General features: G+C 34.6%; 1 protein-coding gene across 1 annotated transcript in view; it reads left to right on the forward strand.

Moving 5' to 3' along the window:
- Nucleotides 1-19,742, forward strand: part of DMD (dystrophin) — a 2,124,834-nt gene that overhangs the window by 508,192 nt on the left and 1,596,900 nt on the right. Inside the window, 1 exon segment of the mRNA XM_047715765.1 lies at nt 18,599-18,780. Coding sequence (XP_047571721.1) covers nt 18,599-18,780 — 182 coding nt within the window.

Genomic DNA, 19,742 nt, shown 5'->3' on the forward strand with positions numbered 1-19,742 from the left:
GGCTGTAACAGTTCAGAGCTTGGAAGATGTCATTTTGTATTGAGCTTCTACAGTATTTGGGAAAACAGTTGCACCACACTTGAACATTGACTGATTGATAGCATTTATTCAGTTAAATATATGAAAAGAAATAGAATGAGGCATTGCTGGCAGTTTGAAAATAGCTTAAATAAAAGCACCAAAGTCCATGTATATGTTCAAAGCATAATGTGCATCTGTACAAAATCCCACAGATTAATTTCTCCCAAAATAAAATTTGGTGCTTCCATTATGACACTTTAATATTTGGAGGAAAATACATATTGCCACAATTAATTTAAACTTTGTAACACTCGAGTTTCTTTTTTCTCTCATTTCATTTAGTACAAATACCCAGAATTATAGAATTAGTTGACTGATTTCTTGGCAATGTATGTACTCTTTACTGAAAATTTCATCTACTTCAGTCTTCTTCATACAGCTCCCAAACAGAGAACAAATTTATAACAAAAAAATGGAAAAAGAATCTCAATGCTTTAAGCTAATTTGCATTTGATTCATTTAAACTTCTAGAAGCTGAGCTCCATCAAGATTATCTGCATCTTTGTGACATTTTGTATTTCAAGCTATTTTCTTCACTCATACATGTGCCGTCCTATTTTACTTCAATTATTTTTAAATTCATGAGAATATGTAGATGCCAACAGAGATAATGAGTGTGGATATCATTTTAGGGCTATTGTTATGATAATAATGACAGGAAGCATAGGGGTTCACCTTATTTCTTCCTATGTCTATTACAGTTGGGGATTCTGAATCAGCTTTTTTCCTGCTTTCTCCAATTGAGTGACTATTTATATATGTAAATGAATCAAACTGTTATTGTATCAGAGATATAGCCTTCTCCCCCATCTAAAGATACATCAGCTAAAGATTAATTTTGTTTAAATTGAGCTCTTTAAACATAGAAGCTTATTAACTGTTTATACTTTAGTTTAAATTAGAATATGAACATTTTTAGCTAGAGAAAATTTTTGCTATATGTGAAATTCCTTCCATATTTGCCATATATTTCAAAGAGAAATAAGACATAGCTTTTAAAGAGATGAAATTTAGAGCTTTAACATGATACATGTATGTGAAATAACACTCATATTAATGATAACCAAAACAGAGTGCAAAATAGTGAAGAAGTAACATTTAATCTTTGTTCTTCTGTTTATTAAAGGTCAGGAAAACATACTAGTCAGTCCTCCCAGGTTAAAAAAAAATGTTGTATCTAAAATTGTTGGCTAAAATTCATGACCAAGTCCTGAGAAAAGTTCCTAAGAATCCAGAAATAAAAGGAAACTTCCTTTATTTTGGTATGCTGGAAGACTTCTCAGTAAAATAATAAACAACTCAAGAATATTCCTCATTGGTGTTATTGCTCAGTATTGTTCAAGAGGACCTAGCAAATGTTATATGGCAAGAAAAAAAGAAATGTGAGAAATGTATATTGGAAAAAAATGGGATAAATATCATTTGAAAACAATATGATTTTCCTCTTTTTAAAGCATATCAACAACTATAAAATGTAAAGAAATAATATAAGCTCATATATATCCTGTTATTATCCTATAATAACTATAAAATCTATGATTTCTTAGAAGTAAATTACACAAGATAGTGTTAAGGATTACTTGGAGAAAGTTTAAATTTGAATTTTATGTATGTAAATAAAGACATGAGGAAAGGAAGAGATGTATATGATGAGAATGCTAGTTTTCAATCAAGATATAGTTGTATACGTACATGCACATGCTTCTCTGTATGTGTGTGTGACATGTAAACAAATCTATCTTTTGAAGGTGAAACGGAATCTCAGCAAGAAATAGAATTCACTTGAGGTAGCTGAAATGAAGAGAATTTCATAGAAAGACTACTTAGCGAGGTACGATATATTAACAAATAAGTGAAAATGAGTCACCCAGAGAGGTACAAGAGTAGGAAGCAGTTGCTATCCCTAGGGCTTAGGGGAAAAAGAGAACAAAAGAATGAATGGAGGTTAATGGAGTCCAGTGAGAGCTATACTACTGGAGGAAGAACCACATATTGGAAAATGTACTTGTTGGAAGGAGTCAGCTACTCTAAGATGTAGTGCTGAAGCAGAGAGGTTATGGAGGAAAGTTTCCCCAGCTTTCTCTTTCCCTGTCTTGAGTCTCCAGCTGGTTCTTTTCATTGGCTTACTGCAACTGGAATCCAGCCAGCAAATGATCCCAGTAGATGCATTGTGAAAGGATCAGCCACCTTGGGAAAAACCACAGGGCAGAAATGTGTGGGGATAAACGTACCAAAAGTAATCACACAAAATGGAAGGGAGATGCAGTTGTCCAGATAACTGTGAAATTAGTTTAAATGTAAATGCATGATAATTGTCAGGAAATTATTTTTAAATAGGTGACTTGCTTTAGTAAATTTTCTAATATACTGACTGACACTGTAGCATGATGTAGAGAAATAGTTTAATAATATAAAATGGGGGGCATCTGGGTGGCTCAGTGGGTTAAAGCCTCTGCCTTCAGCTCAGATCATGATCCCAGGGTCCTGGAATCAAGTCCCGCATTGGGCTCTCTGCTCAGTGGGGAGCCTGCTTCCTCCTCTCTCTCTGACTGCCTCTCTGCCTGCTTGTAATCTTTGTCAAATAAATAAATAAAATCTTAAAAAAAATAAAAAAATAAAAATAAATAAATAAAACTTTAAAAAATAATATAAAATGGATATTTTGGCAAAAGTTCTTTTATTTAGGTAAAATTATTTTTTGATGGTATCTTTTCATAACTATACTGAAAGGGTAGGTTAGCTAGTAAATTAATGCAAAATCTTTGACATTGGAAAGAAAAATCTCATGAGACCCTAGATCCACAAAAAATAGTAAAATAATTTTCAGATAATAATAACAATGTAAATAGGTAGATCTTTAAAAATATGTACTAAAATGTAGAAGAATATTTTAATAATATTAAGTCAACATGAAACCCAGACACTGTAAAATAAAAGATTGACAGATTTTTTTTTAAGATTTTATTTATTTACCCAACAGACAGATCACAAGTAGGCAGAGAGGCAGGCAGAAAGAAAGGGGGAAGCAGGCTCCCCACTGAGCAGAGAGCCTGATGCGGGGCTCAATTCCAGGACCCTGGGATCATGACCCAAGCTGAAGGCAGAGGCTTTAACCCACTGAGCCACCCAGGCACCCCAAGATTGACAGATTTAACAACACAGAAATTATTTTCTGCGGTAAAAGACACCACTAAAAAGTAACAAAACATGACAGATTGAGGAATCATACTGATCCTAAAGAATTACCTGACTGTGATAAAACTCTTACAATGAATATGAACAAATATATTGTAACAGTGTTTATAAAGTGGCTAAATATGATCTGTACATCCACTTGAGAAAATTAAGAATAACCAGTCAAAACAAAATAAGCTCAACACTGCCTATATTTAAAGAAATACAAAGCACAATATTCTGTGGTGATGAAGGTTCATGAAAATAGGTCCCTTTGGTGGAAGAACCACTTGGAAAAATTTGTGTAGGACATCTGGAGTTATCTTTCAAAATATGGAATGCTATGTATTTTTGATCCTCATATGTCACATTTAGGAATTAGAGCTATAGGAATGCCTACACATGTCTAAGACACATATATGAGGATGCTAATTGCTGCATTGTTTATAGCAGTTGCAGTATTATTCCATACTGTGCAATGCTAGGCAGGTATAGTTCTACCACTGGACTATAGACTCCATAAAATCAGAATCCAGATTTGTTTGTTTTTGATTTAACTTCTGCTCACTATTATGCCTCTACTGCCTAGCATAATACTTGCCTTATGGTAGGTGCCCAGAAAGTAATTGCAAAAAATAAATGGATGGATGAATGCATGCATTATAAAAACTAATTCTTAAAGTCCAAATTGTATGTATGTATGTATGTATGTATGTATGTGTATATACATTCTAAAGCTGCATTTTGCTGAAAACTTACTTTTTCATAGATATTTTTCTGAGTACTTACATTTATCTGTTCATGAAAAAGTTCTTTTAAAAACATTGGTCCCATGTTATCAATGAGGGCATAAAGACATGAAGAAATTCATTTCATTATCCAAAATTATGTAGAGCTATGGATTCTAGAAGAAGGCTTTGGATTTATACAATTGGGCACATTTGTGAACCTGTGTAAGAAAGTAGATATATAGATAGTTTCTATCCAATTTGATCGCATTAGAAATACAGATTAATAAATAAATAGATCCCTAAATGGACTGATGGGGGATGGACAGATGAACAGTTGAATAGACAGCATAGCTTTTGCTGAGAAGTATTATCTCTAGATAAGGGGACTGGCGTGGTGTAGAGCTGTGGGGTACTTTCACTGTTCACTTTATATACTCCTGTACTATTTTAATTTTCCACTACAATAAGCATGTATTGCTTTTGTAATAAAAATGTTTAAAAGTGAGAGATAAAATCCAAACTAATAAAAGGAAAATCAGGGAGAGCTAAAAGATTAACTCTTGGAGCCGAGATCATTAATCTGACCTGTTTCTTCTGAGAGATTTCTTTTTAAGAGAGAGTTTTCCTGTCATGATGAGAATGGAAATGGGGCCCATTGGGCCAGTCTAAGACCAGAGCCTGAACAGGGTCTAAAGTTGTGGGTAGTGAGACACACTTTGCAAGATATAGTAATTGAGCTAGTTATACCAAGCCCTGAGGCTCATAGTCATCAGGAGAGCCATGTTGACTCATGGCTTTAATCTGAAGGAAAGCTATTTGAGAGAAGCTGAAATTTGAAAATCAAGAAGAATCAGAAGCTGTGATAAGAAATGTAGCTATGTCATATTTAGCATATCAGTTTTAAACCTTGTCCAGCCATTGAAAAAGGGAAAAGAAATTTTAAAATTGCATATGGGTAAAATGAACATCCAACTATTAAAATAGAAATCAGAAGCCATGCCTTGCCTTCTCTCTACCCATTTTTGGTGTTACTAATCTCTAGCCAAAAGGAGGGATTGCTTTTCAAATAAGACACACACACACACACACACACACACAGAGACAGTAGTTATGTAAGTCACCGTATTGTTTTTTAGGGGTGTGTGTGTATCTGTCTGCCTATCTATCTCTCTATCTTGTTAATTTTTCTTTGTTTCTTAACTGAATCTCTTATTTTAATATCTCAATTTAAAGAACTGCTCTTACAATTGTAATGATTTAGTAGTATCCTACCTATGACCATGTCATAGTTTTAGTGAGATGGCAAGGCTTTCATTTGCTTAACTCTTCCAACCCACCATGGATTCAAACACAGTACTAAATTAATGAGGGCTGAGCTTCATCCAAGTTCTAAGGGGTTATCTTTTACTCTCCTGGGTCAGAGAGTACTTTAACAAATTTTCTTATGAATATCAGTCAATAACTTTTGAACATCTATTCTATGTAAAGCACTGTGCTTTTTTTGGAGTCTGTACCAAAGCTTAGGAAGAATGAATAAAATATTAGTTTCCCTGTACCTTGAACATTAGCTTGAGTATTTTCATTCTTGTAGTTAAAAAGTACTAACTTTGTCATCATCACTCATAGGCTTCCTGATTAACCTACTAATGCTCTCTAATTTAGAAATGAATGCTTCTTTCCCTACTACTTAAAAAAAAAATCTGATCCATTTCCTAGAACAGGAGTTATTATGCAAATCAAGTTTCATTTTTGAGAATGTCATCAGTAATTTAAGAAAAACTTCTATGATACAATAGGAAGCTGAGGCTTAGTCTGTTTAAGCTTGTCCAAAATGAGAGAACTAGGATGTGAGCTTGGGCGTCTTTTTTTTTCTCCTTTATTGGTACTATCAATTATTAGTCAGATGACCTTATACAGTATTCTTAACTCATAAGAGAATGTTGAATGGTAAATGAGAAAACATAATGAAATCCCTTGTACATAACTGATGCTCAATGAAAAGTAATTAAATATCAAACTGAATCTCTTTATTATGATTTTGGTGGGAGATAAATACTGCTGGCTTCTCTCTGTTTTAATGCTCTTTTCCTCTCCATCCAGTTCTCAATTTTCTTTTTTTTTTTTAAAGATTTTATTTATTTATTTGACAGAGAGAGATCACAAGTAGATGGAAAGGCAGGCAGAGAGAGAGAGAGAGGGAAGCAGGCTTCTTACTGAGCAGAGAGCCCGATGTGGGACTCGATCCCAGGACCCTGAGATCATGACCTGAGCCGAAGGCAGCGGCTTAACCCACTGAGCCACCCAGGCGCCCCCAGTTCTCAATTTTCAACATGAGTCTTATTCTATATTCACTCCACTGAAGTGAAACTTGGTAACTTGATTCCCTGCAGCCATAATTATCTGTTCATTCATTCATTTACTAATTTAACAAATACTGAGTACCTACTATTTGTCAGTAAGTGATAAACCAGTTTTGAGAAAGTTCCTGCCCTTGTAATACTTAGATTATCGTAGGGAGACAAATTATAGCAAAGGAATAGATAAATAAGCATAATAATTGCACTTTGTGACAGATGATATAAAGGAAGTAAGTCACTGTGAAATGAAGGGAAAGGGAATGAGTTTTTAAAAATAGGGTGATCAACAAATGCATCTCACGTGCCATTTGAGCTAAAACCTAATGGAAAAGGATGAACCAAAAATGCAAAGAGATGGGGAAAATATTCCAGACAAAAGAATAGCAAGTATAAAGACCAAAAGGTATAAAAGGACTTTTGTTATTTCAGATACGGAACAAGGCCAGTGTAACTGAAAGGTACCGACAAGAAAGAGAGAGGCCATTAGATTGCCATTAGCAAGGAGTACAGGATTGGGTCGTATAGTATCTTGTAGGGCATAGAAATAGGTTGGATTTATTCTAAACAAAGAAGCTTCTGAAGGGCTTTAAATATGACAGTGCTATTTAATTTTTGTGTTTTTTTGAAGATAATTCTAGCTGTTGCATACTGAATGGATTGAAAGGCTTGGGAATAGTTAGGATATGAATGTAATGGTCCCAGAAGGCAAGGATCATAGCTCAGGTGAAAATAGTAACGATGAACATGAAGATAAATAGGTGCCTGTATTCATTTTAGAGGCAGAAAAGACAAGACTTGTTAATGGAACAAAATAGAGAATACAGAAAAAAAGAAAAATCAAGGACAGTTTCTAAGTTCACAGCCTGACACAATGCATAGATGTTGTTGCTATATTCAGAGATGGTGATTAATGGGGAGACTAATGTCTTTGAAGGAAACCGAAGGCCTTATTTGTACATAACAAATTTAAGAGATGTCTTGAGGAGAGGGCTCTCAGCTGGAGATAGATATTTAGGAATCATTAGCATATAGGCAATATTTAAGAGAGTTTGGGAGGGTTAATTGGAATATAATACCCTAGGGGAGAATGGGTGTAGCTAGAGAAGACCCGAATCTGGCCTCTAAATCTTTCCAAAATTTCCTATCATATAAATAGGTTGGGCCAGGAGGAGAGCCTAAGAAAGTGTGGCTGATAGGTATAAAACCTGAAAAATACAGTGTTAAAGATTCCAAGAAAAACAAAGCAGTGTAAGAAGAAAAAGTGCTATTGAGAGCTACCAAGTAAAATCAGAGTAGAAAAAAAATCCATTAGGCTTAGCAACATTGTAGCCATCAGTGGAGTAGAGATGGGGAAGCTAGTTCTCTGATCCACTATTAGCCAGAGAAGCCCTCTGAGCTCATCTTTAAAATATTGACCCCATCCATTCCCTGCTTCAGAGTATGCTTGATTCAGCAAGCTAAGCTCTTTGATATGGAATGGATAATTTTTATATAATATTTGTTATGAAAAAGATTGCTCTTAAATACAGTTTCAGCATTAAGCTAGTTATCATTATGGAATTTGCCTTGGAGTTTGCTTACACCATCAGGCATATTCCAAATCCCAAAACATATTGGAAAGCTCCGTAATGACCACTGAAATCTGTGTTAAATGAAGTGAGCATCTCCATTCTGGTTTCATTGTTTATCAACCACCATTTTTAACTCTGTAGAGAATGAGGGGTTGGAAATTGAGTATTTTGTGCTAGTAAGGAAGATACCATGTGAAGTCAGTAACTTAAAAAACTTAATGCCATTTTTCTACTACTAGGGGAAAAAAAAACCAGTCCATTTGGTTAGATCCGAAGCAAAGCACAGAAACAGCAGGTGACAGTGAAGAAAGTGGAGTTAAATGTCACGGAGCCAAAATATTTCTTTCTCAGATGGAAACTCCTATAGTGCTTTCCACAGTAGTCCTGTAGAGGGAATGTTAAGAAAGTACAAATGTTTTCTATCACTGATCTCCCACCCTGACTGATTAGCTTCTGTTTGTGAGGTCAAACTAACTTCTATTCTCCTGGTTTTAGAGGATATGTCCTGAAAAGTTGTTCTCAGTTTTTAAATGGCCAGGAATATGTATCTTAAATACATATATTTTAATGAGGTACAAACTCAGTGAGTAGCTGGAAAAGAGATTTTTCAAAATTTGTTGTATTTGGAACTAAAACTATAAAGACAGAACACTTGGCTGATTAGCTAAACACAGAAGACCTTTGACACTTGGTTCAAAAGCATTCAACTTAAAGGTGGCTTATTTGAAACTTGTAAAGTCACGATTTATTGAGAATTTCCATTTAATTGAGTTTTACCCACTAGCTTCTGTGCATTTGTTCTCAGGCACTAGGTGAATGTTTGGTATTAACACTACAAAATCCCCACTCCTCTTTAATCCTCTTCCCAAAAAAGCACAACAAAGATAATGCAGTTGTGGAATGCAGTTTCATTTATACAATGAAGGAAAAAAAAAATAGGTGATAGGGTTGAATTGATTGGCAAGTTGTTAAACAGAGAACTTTGAAAGTACTTATTTGTAAATTTGCTTCCCCATTAGAACCAAAGTTCCATGAGAACAGCTCCCTGGCATCATTAATTTATCACTATATACTACTCAAAGACTAGAATATAGCCTGGCACGAAGTAATAACTCAGTAAATGTTAAATATATTTTTCAGTGTCTCATTATTATCATTCTGGTACTTTACAGAATCAAAATTAAAAGCATCATCTTCAGCTGCCATGATTTATTGGATTGAATATATGATTTTTATTTGCATTTTATATTGCATTTATTTAGCATTGTTTAGTTAATGGCAGAAAGCTGAACTAGTTTTCAGTACATCTAAAGTCTCCTGTAAACACCTCATCTTCTGTGTTTTTTTTTCCCCCTTAGGCCCTAGGGGAGAATATGTATTTTGAGCACTGTTTTCTACTTGTGCCAAGATGATAGTGAAAGTTCTTGCTAGCTATACAATGAGCATATCAAAAGGAATAATTGGGTGTTTAAAAGATAAAATTATTTAGTATTTCTCATGGATAAATGAAAGCCACTGTTTTTTATGGTTAATTTTATTATGAAACAATCATCTTCACCAATACAAATTATTTTCAGTAGTATATATTATAGTCCTTTAATGAGAAACATTGTTATTAGATGATAAAAGCAACTTGGATCAGTGAGTGAATGCTAAAATTATGGAATGGCTTAATTAAGGATTACCTAATTTAGTGAAGGCAGAACAGATCTTGTAGAGAACTAAGGAATTTAACTTGTGGGGACATATACAAGTTATCTTCCTATTAGAATGCTATATATTTGTTGTATTCATTGGAATGCAAATGGAAGGTGCATATATGTAGAATGTAGTGATGGATGAAAAATATTAAAATTGAAAATAACAATCTAACACTGAAATGTATTAGTCCACTGACATGATATTGCCCATAATTTACAAACTCTGGTGCTAAGAGATCAGAAGACATAATAATATCTTCATTTGTAAACCTCAGATGATAACACAGTTGCTTCCAGTAGTAAGTTCTTTGGAATTAGTTGTATTTCTTTTTATTAGAAAATAACAACTGGAAAATTAAAATAACAGTTATAATAGCATACAATATGAAATACTTAGGGACAAAGTAGCAAAATTAATTAGTTAATTAATTATGTTATGTCACCATACAATACATCATTAGTTTTTGATGTAGTGTTCCATGATTCATTGTTTGCATATAACGCCCAGTGCTTCATGCAATCCATGCCCTCCTTAATACCCATCACTAGGCTAACCCATCCCCCCATCCCCCCTTTAAAACCCTCAGTTTGTATCCTGGAGTTCATAGTCTCTCATGGTTCATCTCCCCCTCTGATCCCCACCCACCTTCATTTTTCCCTTCCTTCTGCTACTGCCCTCCATGCTATTCCTTATGTTCCACAAATAAGTGGAACCATATGATAATTGACTTTCTCTGCTTGACTTATTTCACTTAGCATAATCTCCTCCAGTCCCGTCCATGTTGATGCAAAAGTTGGGTATTCATCCTTTCTGATGACTGAGTAATATTCCATTGTATATATGGACCACATCTCCTTCTTTTTTTTTAAAGATTTTATTTATTTATTTGACAGACAAAGATCACAATTAAGCAGAGAGGCAGGCAGAGAGAGAGGAAGAGAAGCAGCCTCTCTGCTCAGCAGAGAGCCCGATGTGGGGCTTGATCCCAGGACCCTGGGATCATGACCTAAGCCGAAGGCAGAGTCTTTAATCCACTGAGCCACCCAGGCGCCCCTGGACCACATCTTCTTTATCCATTTGTTCGTTGAAGGGTGTCTTGGCTCCTTCCACAGTTTGACTATTGTGGACATTGCTGCTATGAACATTGGGGTACCTGTGCTCCTTCTTTTCACCACATCTGTATCCTTGGGGTAAATACCCAGAAGGGCAATTGCAGGATCATAGGGTAACTGTATTTTTAACTTTTTGAGAATCCTCCAAACTAGGAATTTACACCAACTTGCATTCCCACCAACAGTGTAAGAGGGTTCCCTTTCTTCACAGTCTCCAACATTTGTTGATTCTTGCCTCATCAATTTTTGCCATCCTAGCTGGTATAAGGGGGTATCTCAGTGTGGTTTTGATTTGAATTTCCATGATGGATAATGATAATGAACACTTTTTCATGTGTCTGTTAGCCATTTATTTGTCTTCTTTGCAGAAGTCAGACACAGGCTTTTGATTGTGTCTCTTTCTATCTGTGTGTATTCACATTTTCACATTCAGAGCGACCTGACCATGTCTAGTTTATGGTCACAAGTTTCTTCTTTCCAGTTTACCACCTTCCCTTCTCTTACACTGAATTTATTTTTATTATGTAGTTCGTAATACAAATGCTGTGGGACATGATCTAGATTTATTCTGATCAGTGTTTCTAAATGACATTCTTTTAATTTTTTTTTTTTTTACAAAACTTGTGAAAGGCTGATCAAACAGCCTTGTGAGTGTACATTTATGCCTCTGTTTATCTTGAAATCCTGCTTCTTTCTGATTATACAGGATACACATTTTAATCTATTTTAATTTCTGCCTTTCTCCTGGCAAAAAACTGACCTGAGGTTTAAGGCAGTGGAGCCTCTTGTTGAGATTTCCCAGAGGTGTTTCAAGGTTATGTCTGCCAGCTGGCTAATCAGACTTTCTGGAGGTTGATTACTCAAGATAAGAACAGTTTTGTTGAAAGCACCAGTTTCCTGACAAACTTACTTACACTGTTTTGTTTTTTTTTTTTTTTTTTAGGGTGAGGGCATGCTGCAAGAAAATTTTGGGCAACTTCGTTTTTATTGTTTCTTTTTGATCTTTAAAAATACCTTTATTATGATGTAGACTATATTATCTAACTATAAAATTAGTGAGTGCTGAATGGAGAGTGAAGAAAATACATATAGGACAAAAGAGAAAAGGAAAACCATTTTCAGTCCCACCAACATACCCATTTCACTAATGTCTTGAAGTATGTTTGCCTAGTCTTTTCTGTAAAATTATAATTATATGCTTCATAATTTGTACATTCTATTCTTTTAATGTTATAAAGAATTTATTTTCATATTTTATTAAAAATTCTTCAAAAGTGGGTTGCTTGGGTGGCTCAGTTGGTTAAGCATCTGCCTTTGGCTCAGGTCATGATCCCAGGGTCGTAGGATCAAGCCCCACATCGGGTTCCCTGCTTAGCCGGAAGTCTGATTTTCCCTCTTCTGCTCCACCTGCTTGTGCTCTCTCTGTCAAATAAATAAATTAAATCTTTAAAAAAATTCTTCAAAAGCAACGTTTTGAGTGGCTTTGTACTATTCATAGACAATGACATATTTGATCATCTTTACTTCTCTATTAAGCCACTTGGAATGGTTTGATTTTTTTCTTTTTAGTATGGTAGATCTTTTAATATTGTAAATAGTGATTAAATTTTACATTAAGTTTATATAAATCATCATTTAAATTTCTGGTGATTTCTTTGTGCTGGATTCCTAAAAGGAAAATTACTGGGTCATTGAATATGATTATTTTTAAGGTTTTAGTAAACATTGCCAAAATATTTTTCCTAAAATTTGGAACCAACTGAATCTCTTCCAGCAAAATATTAGTTTGACCAAATCACCGATGCCTCTACAACTTTGGTTGTTATTCTAATGCTATTCTTTGATGATGTGATAGGCAAAGGAATATAATTTAAAACCCACATCTTTATTTAATTTGTATTACTATGATTACTACTGAGGTTATATTTTTATGTATATTTACTCTTGTCAAACCTCATTTATTAGAAATAAAAATCAGGGACTACTGGGTGGGTCAGTTGGTTAAACGTTTGACTATTGATTTTGGCTCAGGTCATGATCTCAGGGTTGTGAGATTGAGCCCTGAGTTGGGCTTCACATTGGACATGGAGACTGCTTAAGATTCTTTCTCTCCCTCTTCCTCTGCCTCTCCTTTCCTGCTCATGCTCTCTCTCTCACTAAAAAAATATAGAAATCATTACTATTATGGAGAATATCATTAATATTTGGTAATGGAACCACATGGATCACAGGATTATCATTTAGGTAATGACTTTTGAGATACTTGGTTTTTAAATGTACTAAGATAACATTTTCTGCAAGAATGAGGGTAAGGTATTGAGAAATGTGATGCCCTGACTGGGTTCTAATTCTGATTCTGACAACCTTTGAAATTGCCACCAAACTACTGTGGATTTCAGTTTCCTCATTTGAAAAATAATGGAATTTCAGTGAATGATTTATTTGCTCATTATATCCCTCAGTATCAAAATTCTGATTAGTATAGAAACACTTGTCAAAATCAGTGTTATTGTTCATAAAATAAAACATTCTAGCAATATTTATGGGTTCGCAACGTTTTCATTCTGAGATGTCTTTAAAGATTAGATTAGAAATTATTAACTTAGGTTTTTGAGGCAACGAACCTGTTATATAGTAGGGTTTTAGTACAAAGATTACTTGCATAAAATTGTAGGTTCTTATTTTGGGAGTACAGCCACTTCTTTCACTTCATACATTTTAATGTCTTGTAATAAAAAAAATGTAAAGCACATCCCATCATTCTCACCCTCCTCAAATGCTATAGTACTTATTATCTATAACATTATTTTTTTAAGTCAATTGCAGTCTTACACAATTCTCATCAATTTCTATGGCTTTATCTACTATATTCAGTTTCTCAACAAATATTTAGGTGTTCACAAAGTCTCCAAGCATGGGGCTAGGTGCAGTTATTTATCCTAAGTAAGGATCATCCCCAAGTCATGAAATTTCTTTGGAATTCTCATACGTTGTATGGTCCATAATTATTTGTTTAGTGGCTCATCCACTGTATACTTATAACATAGGCTAAGCATATTCAGTGGCACAAAATAATTGCCTTGTGAATATTTAATAAATGATGAATGGCCTTTCCTTCCTACCAGCTTCTTGTGGCTTCCCATTAATAGTACTAATGGTCTCTGACAACTAGATCTGGTTTCATACTAATCATACACAAAAAAATAATAATTGCATTATAGTAACAATAGCAGGATCTAATGAAATTAACTTAATTAATTTACAGTCTTTTCTAAACATTATACGTTTGACCTTCACAACACCATGATGAGATTGGGATTCTGGTTTTTATTTCACAGATGAGGAAACAGAAGTAAATGATGTTAAGGATGTATCTCTATAGATATAAATATTTAGGTGCAGATTTTTAAAAATCTAAATTCAGATTCAGAATTTTTCACTCTTTTATTCCATCACATTCTCTTCTAAAAAAGCCATTACTTTTTAATTTATAAGTGAATGTCATCTGTTGAATTTTTTTTTTAAAGATTTTATTTATTTATTTGACAGAGAGATCACAAGTAGGCAGAGAGGCAGGCAGAGAGAGAGGAGGAAGCAGGCTCCCTGCCGAGCAGAGAGCCCGATGCGGGGCTCGATCCCAGGACTCTGAGATCATGACCTGAGCCGAAGGCAGCGGCTTAACCCACTGAGCCACCCAGGCGCCCCTCATCTGTTGAATTTTATCAAATGATGAAACCATTATTAGGTATCTGGAATGAAAAGACAAGGCTGAGTGCTTATCACTTACTTAAAATGGAACTATGCTGGTCAACCCCAGTCTCTCAAAACAGAGTATTCTTAGGTTTTGGGAAAAACTGGGAGGTCAGGAGATCTGTGAGCACTCAGATGTGAGTAGGTTGTTGTGACCTTTAGAAGCATGGTTGGTTAATCACTGTTAATTGGTTTGCATTTAGAATTTTGTTCATTGGGATGAGTTCATTTCTGATTAGCCAACTTTCAGAAGGGAAAGGTTGACAATGGCTGGATTGAGGAATCATGATCAAGACCATATAGGCTGGTAATAGTTAATTGATTAAATGAGTCTGGATCTTGTGTAGGTGGCTACTTGTTACTTTGATTACAGAACAAGAATTTCCCTCCATCTGTCCTCCTCCTCCATTTTACTCAAAGTTTGTTCATCTCTGTACCCTCATGGCTTAGACAGAATTTTATATATATAGTTATTTTCAAAGACTGTGAAATAAATGATTAGAAATAGAATGAAGTCATTTTGGACCTATCATAGAATTTCTATCATGCATCTTTTTTGTTTTCATTACAAAGCCTAGTTTATTTCTCTAACACCTCCTATCTGGATCAGGTCCTAGCTTCCTATTTCCCTCCCACTGTTTTTCTCTTTTGCCCCATTCTGTACTTAACAGTTTTACTTTATAAAAAATTCAGTGCTGTCACACTCTTGCCCAGAAGTAGATACTGTCTAAACTACTGAACCAAGGTCAAAATTTCTAGTTTGTTACTGATGATCTCTCAGTGTTTCACAGTTAGTGTACCCATTGTATCTTGTTATTCACTATTCTCCTGTCTGTGACTAAGACATATAAAGGCACTATTCCTGGGATGTTTCTAATCTCTTACCACTGCACTTTTGTTCATGCTTTTCCACTGCCTAGAATACCTTTCCTCATTCCCCCATTTCTAGCCAATGAAACCCTATACCTGCTTATTACAGTTTCCTATTCATAAAGACTTTTCTGGTCCCCTCGTAATATATAATTTCTTCTTTTCTCTGAATCTACTTAGGCAATGATTGTGCCAGTTAGAGAAACACATTTTAAATTCTGTTCAGCAATGCAGTTATTTTGTACTTTTCCTATTATTTATTTTATGATTCCAAATTGTGAGGAATCCATGAATTCTCTATCTTGTTAATCTCCTGGATACTCTGTTAAAGTATCGTAAACAAAATAGATCTTTAGCACATACATGTTGAAGTGAATTAACATATTTTTGAATATCTAAGTTCCTTTCTTTAAGAAAAGAAATATCGGATTTTACCTGCTGGTACAGCTGAATCCACACAACCTCAGAGATGGGAAGGTAATGGGTTCAGGTAAAAATATCAATAATTTGGTCAAATAGTGTATATTTTTCTGATGATTGATATTTATGAATATTTGCTGCCATCCAAAAGATGTTTTATATAGTTAAAATGTATTATAATTTTTGACATTTGCTTGGGGTAATAGAAATAATTCTTGATTTATTTTTACCTTTATTTTTATCATGACATGTATTTGTGTTCAAACATATCCATGTACATGTTTCTACATAATATAGTAGCAAATGGTCATAGACCAACCTTTTTTAATTCCAGTGACTTTCTCACAGCATAGTTTTACTAAATACTAAAAATAAATAGAATTCTAAATTATGCTCATTACAGATAAAGCTGACTAGTTCCTAGTGAGAAAGAAGAAACCATTTTAGAGGTTGAAAATGTGGTGAAGAAGGGTAGTATCCTCCATACAAAGAACACTTGAAAAAACAGTTATCAAATGAAAGGGGTATTTCAGTCTTCAGAATTTCAAAGCCAAGTTAGTATTTTTTTTTTTTTTTGGAAAGGTGATACTCATGCACAAAGTATTCTTTAGTTCTTCCTAAAAAAATCATTGCCAAAATTTAACCTTCACCGCTTGTTGGTTAATAATTAAATTATAATAAGGAGCCAAGAATATGTATTGTATAAATTTGCACCTCTCAGCCTATGCACTTAAGTGTCCAGTAAGTATCGTTTTGGGGGAAAAAAGGCAAAACAATGAAGTGGCAGATGATAGAACAGTCTGCTTCCTGTGTAATATTTCTCAACCCTGTTAATGGTCTTCAAGCCAGCAGTGTCAGTATCACCTGCAAGCTTGTAAGAAATGCAGAACTTCAGGGGTTCCACCTTTGACGTATTGAATTTGATTCTGAGTTGAAAAAGGTCCCCAGGTGATTCATATGCACATTAAAAATTGAGAAGTACTCTATTAAGGATGCCTGGGTGGTTCAGTTGATTAAGCATCTGCCTTTGGCATGGGTCATGATCCCATGGTTGTGAGATCGAATCCCACATCTGGCTCCCTGCTCACTGGGGAGCCTGCTTCTCTCTCTCTCCCTCTCCCTTTTGTGTGCTCTCTCTCTAGCACTTACTCTCTCTCAAATAAATAAAATCTTTAAAAAAAAGAGAAAGAGAAGTATTCTATTATGCTATGGATAGAAGCAGACCAAGGAATATTGACTTTTTCCTCCTCTGTAGCTCTTTTCAAAAATATTTTAAAAGAATAGCGGTGCCCGGTGGCTCAGTAGGGTAAGCGTCTACCTTCAGCTCAGGTAGTGATCCCAGAGTCATGGGATTGAGCCCCACATCCCTGCTTAGCAGGGAGTCTGCTGCTTCCCTCTCCCTCTGCTCCTTCCCATCCCCTGCTCATTTTTCTTTCTAATAAAATATTTAAAAATATATTAAAAATAGTTGTTCTATGGGCACCTGGATAGCTCAGTTGGCTAAGCATCTGACTCTTGGTTTCTGCCTAGGTCATGATCTTATGGGTCATGAAATGAAGCCCTGCTCCATGCTCAGAGGGGAGTCTGCTTGAGATTCTCTCCTTCTACTCCTTCCCCCACTCACACATGTGCGCTCTCTTTTTCAAATAAATAAATCTTTTTAAAAATGTTGTTCTAATTAATTACATTCCTACTACTTGTGAAGGGATTGACTAAGTGACTTTTTCAACCTTCCTTTTATGTTAGTGGGCTTGAGATTTGACTGTTGGCTTTTTTACTCGTGATCTGAATACATGACCAGAATATACATACTTAAGATAAAACAGATCTTTTAATGCTAGTTAAGTTAAGCTAAATTTATGGCAAGAAAAATGCCTAGCACACTGTGGCATAGTTGTCTTGGCCTCCTGCCAGGATTTATGTTTTAACACTTCCAGGATTAATGATACACTTCACATAAAGGATTATTTTTATATCTTGATTCACTGGATTGAATGCAGTGGGTAAATTGTAAGGCCAAGTAGCAAAAGAACCTTTAGAAGTAGGTGCCACTTACTATGTGTGTTATTACAAATTATTATTGACTTTAAATGCTGGGTTTCTTTCATTCCCTGGATGTGGCAAAGAACATAATGTCAGATCAACTTTATGTGAAGGACTTTTAAATTTATCTCTAGAGTCTGAGAAGGAAGGTAACATCTGACATTAACAGATGTACCAAAATGTAAACAAATGTTTTTAAATACTTAAGGAATATTAGAAATCATATACATATGGTATACTGTTGTTTTATTTTATTGTTATTGTGGAAATACATGGTTCTTTTCAACACAGAGATGTATTTTGCTCTTTATGTACTTAATCACCAGCAAAAATTTGATTAGATGATGCAAGCTTTCCTTACTGGAAGCCAAGGCATTAAGCTCTTTCGTGTAATTGTTTAATTACCATGGACTATTTTAATTGACAAGTTAATATAGCTTTCCATGGAAAGGAAGATATAATGTTTTATTTGTGTTTCTTATCTAATGAAAACCACTCTCTTAGATGGGCTAGTTTGGCAATTTGACTTAGGAAAAAGTATTACGGAATGAAGTTTTTGTGTGAACAAGGAAAAGAAATTAACTTTAGTGCTCCTCTCATTGGTCTGCCAAATTGGAAGGACATTTTCGGCCTGATTATCATGTTCTAATTAGTCTCTGGAGGACATTCATGGGCAATCGAGTGCTCATTAATGTGTCTTCTTCCTGTAACATTGATTTGTTCATTCGCCTTTCAGAGACTCAAATATAGAAACCAAAAATTGATGTGTGGTATTAATGTGCTTACAGATGTTGCCACCACTTACCCAGATAAGAAGTCCATCTTAATGTATATCACATCACTCTTCCAAGTTTTGCCTCAACAAGTGAGCATTGAAGCCATCCAGGAAGTGGAAATGTTGCCAAGGCCATCAAAAGTTACTAAAGAAGAACATTTTCAGTTACATCATCAAATGCACTATTCTCAACAGGTAAAGTATCAAAAGAGTACCTAATATCCATGATATTTTCTATCGCATACATATTTTTAGTCCTCATATGCATAAATATCTATTATATCTATGGGTATATGCATGATAAATACGTCTGCATAGCATAGCATGTGTATATATGCACATACATATATACACACAAATATATATGCCTATGTAGCATAACGTATGTGTGTGTATATATATTATATATATAATATGTATATACAGGCTTATAGAGTTTCTCTCTCTCTCTCTCTATATATATATATATCTACCTATAGATAGATTATATTCTAACTGATATAATGGACCATAATATTGTTTTCAAAGCACATTATTAAAATTCTCTGCTGTTGATATGCACTATGTTATAGGAATGTGGAAAACAATATATTGCATTTCCATTATGCAAAATGAATTAAAATAAAAGATAGGCTCATATGTATGAAACTTAATATCAATGAGAGTAAAGAGCAAAGAGAGTACGAGAGAAGGCAAGAAGTCTGTTTAATAATACTTTCCTATTTTCAGTGGCAACATACTGATGTATTAAATTTTCATTACTCAAGGTAACATTTTGATAAAAGTAGTTTATAATACTTTAAATAAAAGTTAAAGGGAGAATACATATGATAAAAATTTTTATGATTGTACAGGATCTAGTGGGATTCTTTTATTACATGGTTCTTGCTCCCAACAGTGGCTCTTTGGGGTGTTTTCTTTTACTTCTTTTTGACACAAACAATGATGAAAAAGCCTTAAAAAAAAAGCTTTTAGCACAATTTCTGCTGAAGGCGTGGAAAGCTAATCTTAGGCCTAATTTTCTCACTGTCCTAAGCTAGTTCCATATTTAGTTTATGAAAGCTCCAGTCCTTTTCAGGAACTTGACCTGATGAATTCTGGTTTTGTTTACTTTGGGTTCAGAGAAAATTGCTTTTGGATGCCTGTTTTTGCCAGAC

This window comes from Lutra lutra, chromosome X, assembly GCF_902655055.1.
Source record: "Lutra lutra chromosome X, mLutLut1.2, whole genome shotgun sequence".
In the NCBI taxonomy this organism is placed as follows: domain Eukaryota; kingdom Metazoa; phylum Chordata; class Mammalia; order Carnivora; family Mustelidae; genus Lutra; species Lutra lutra.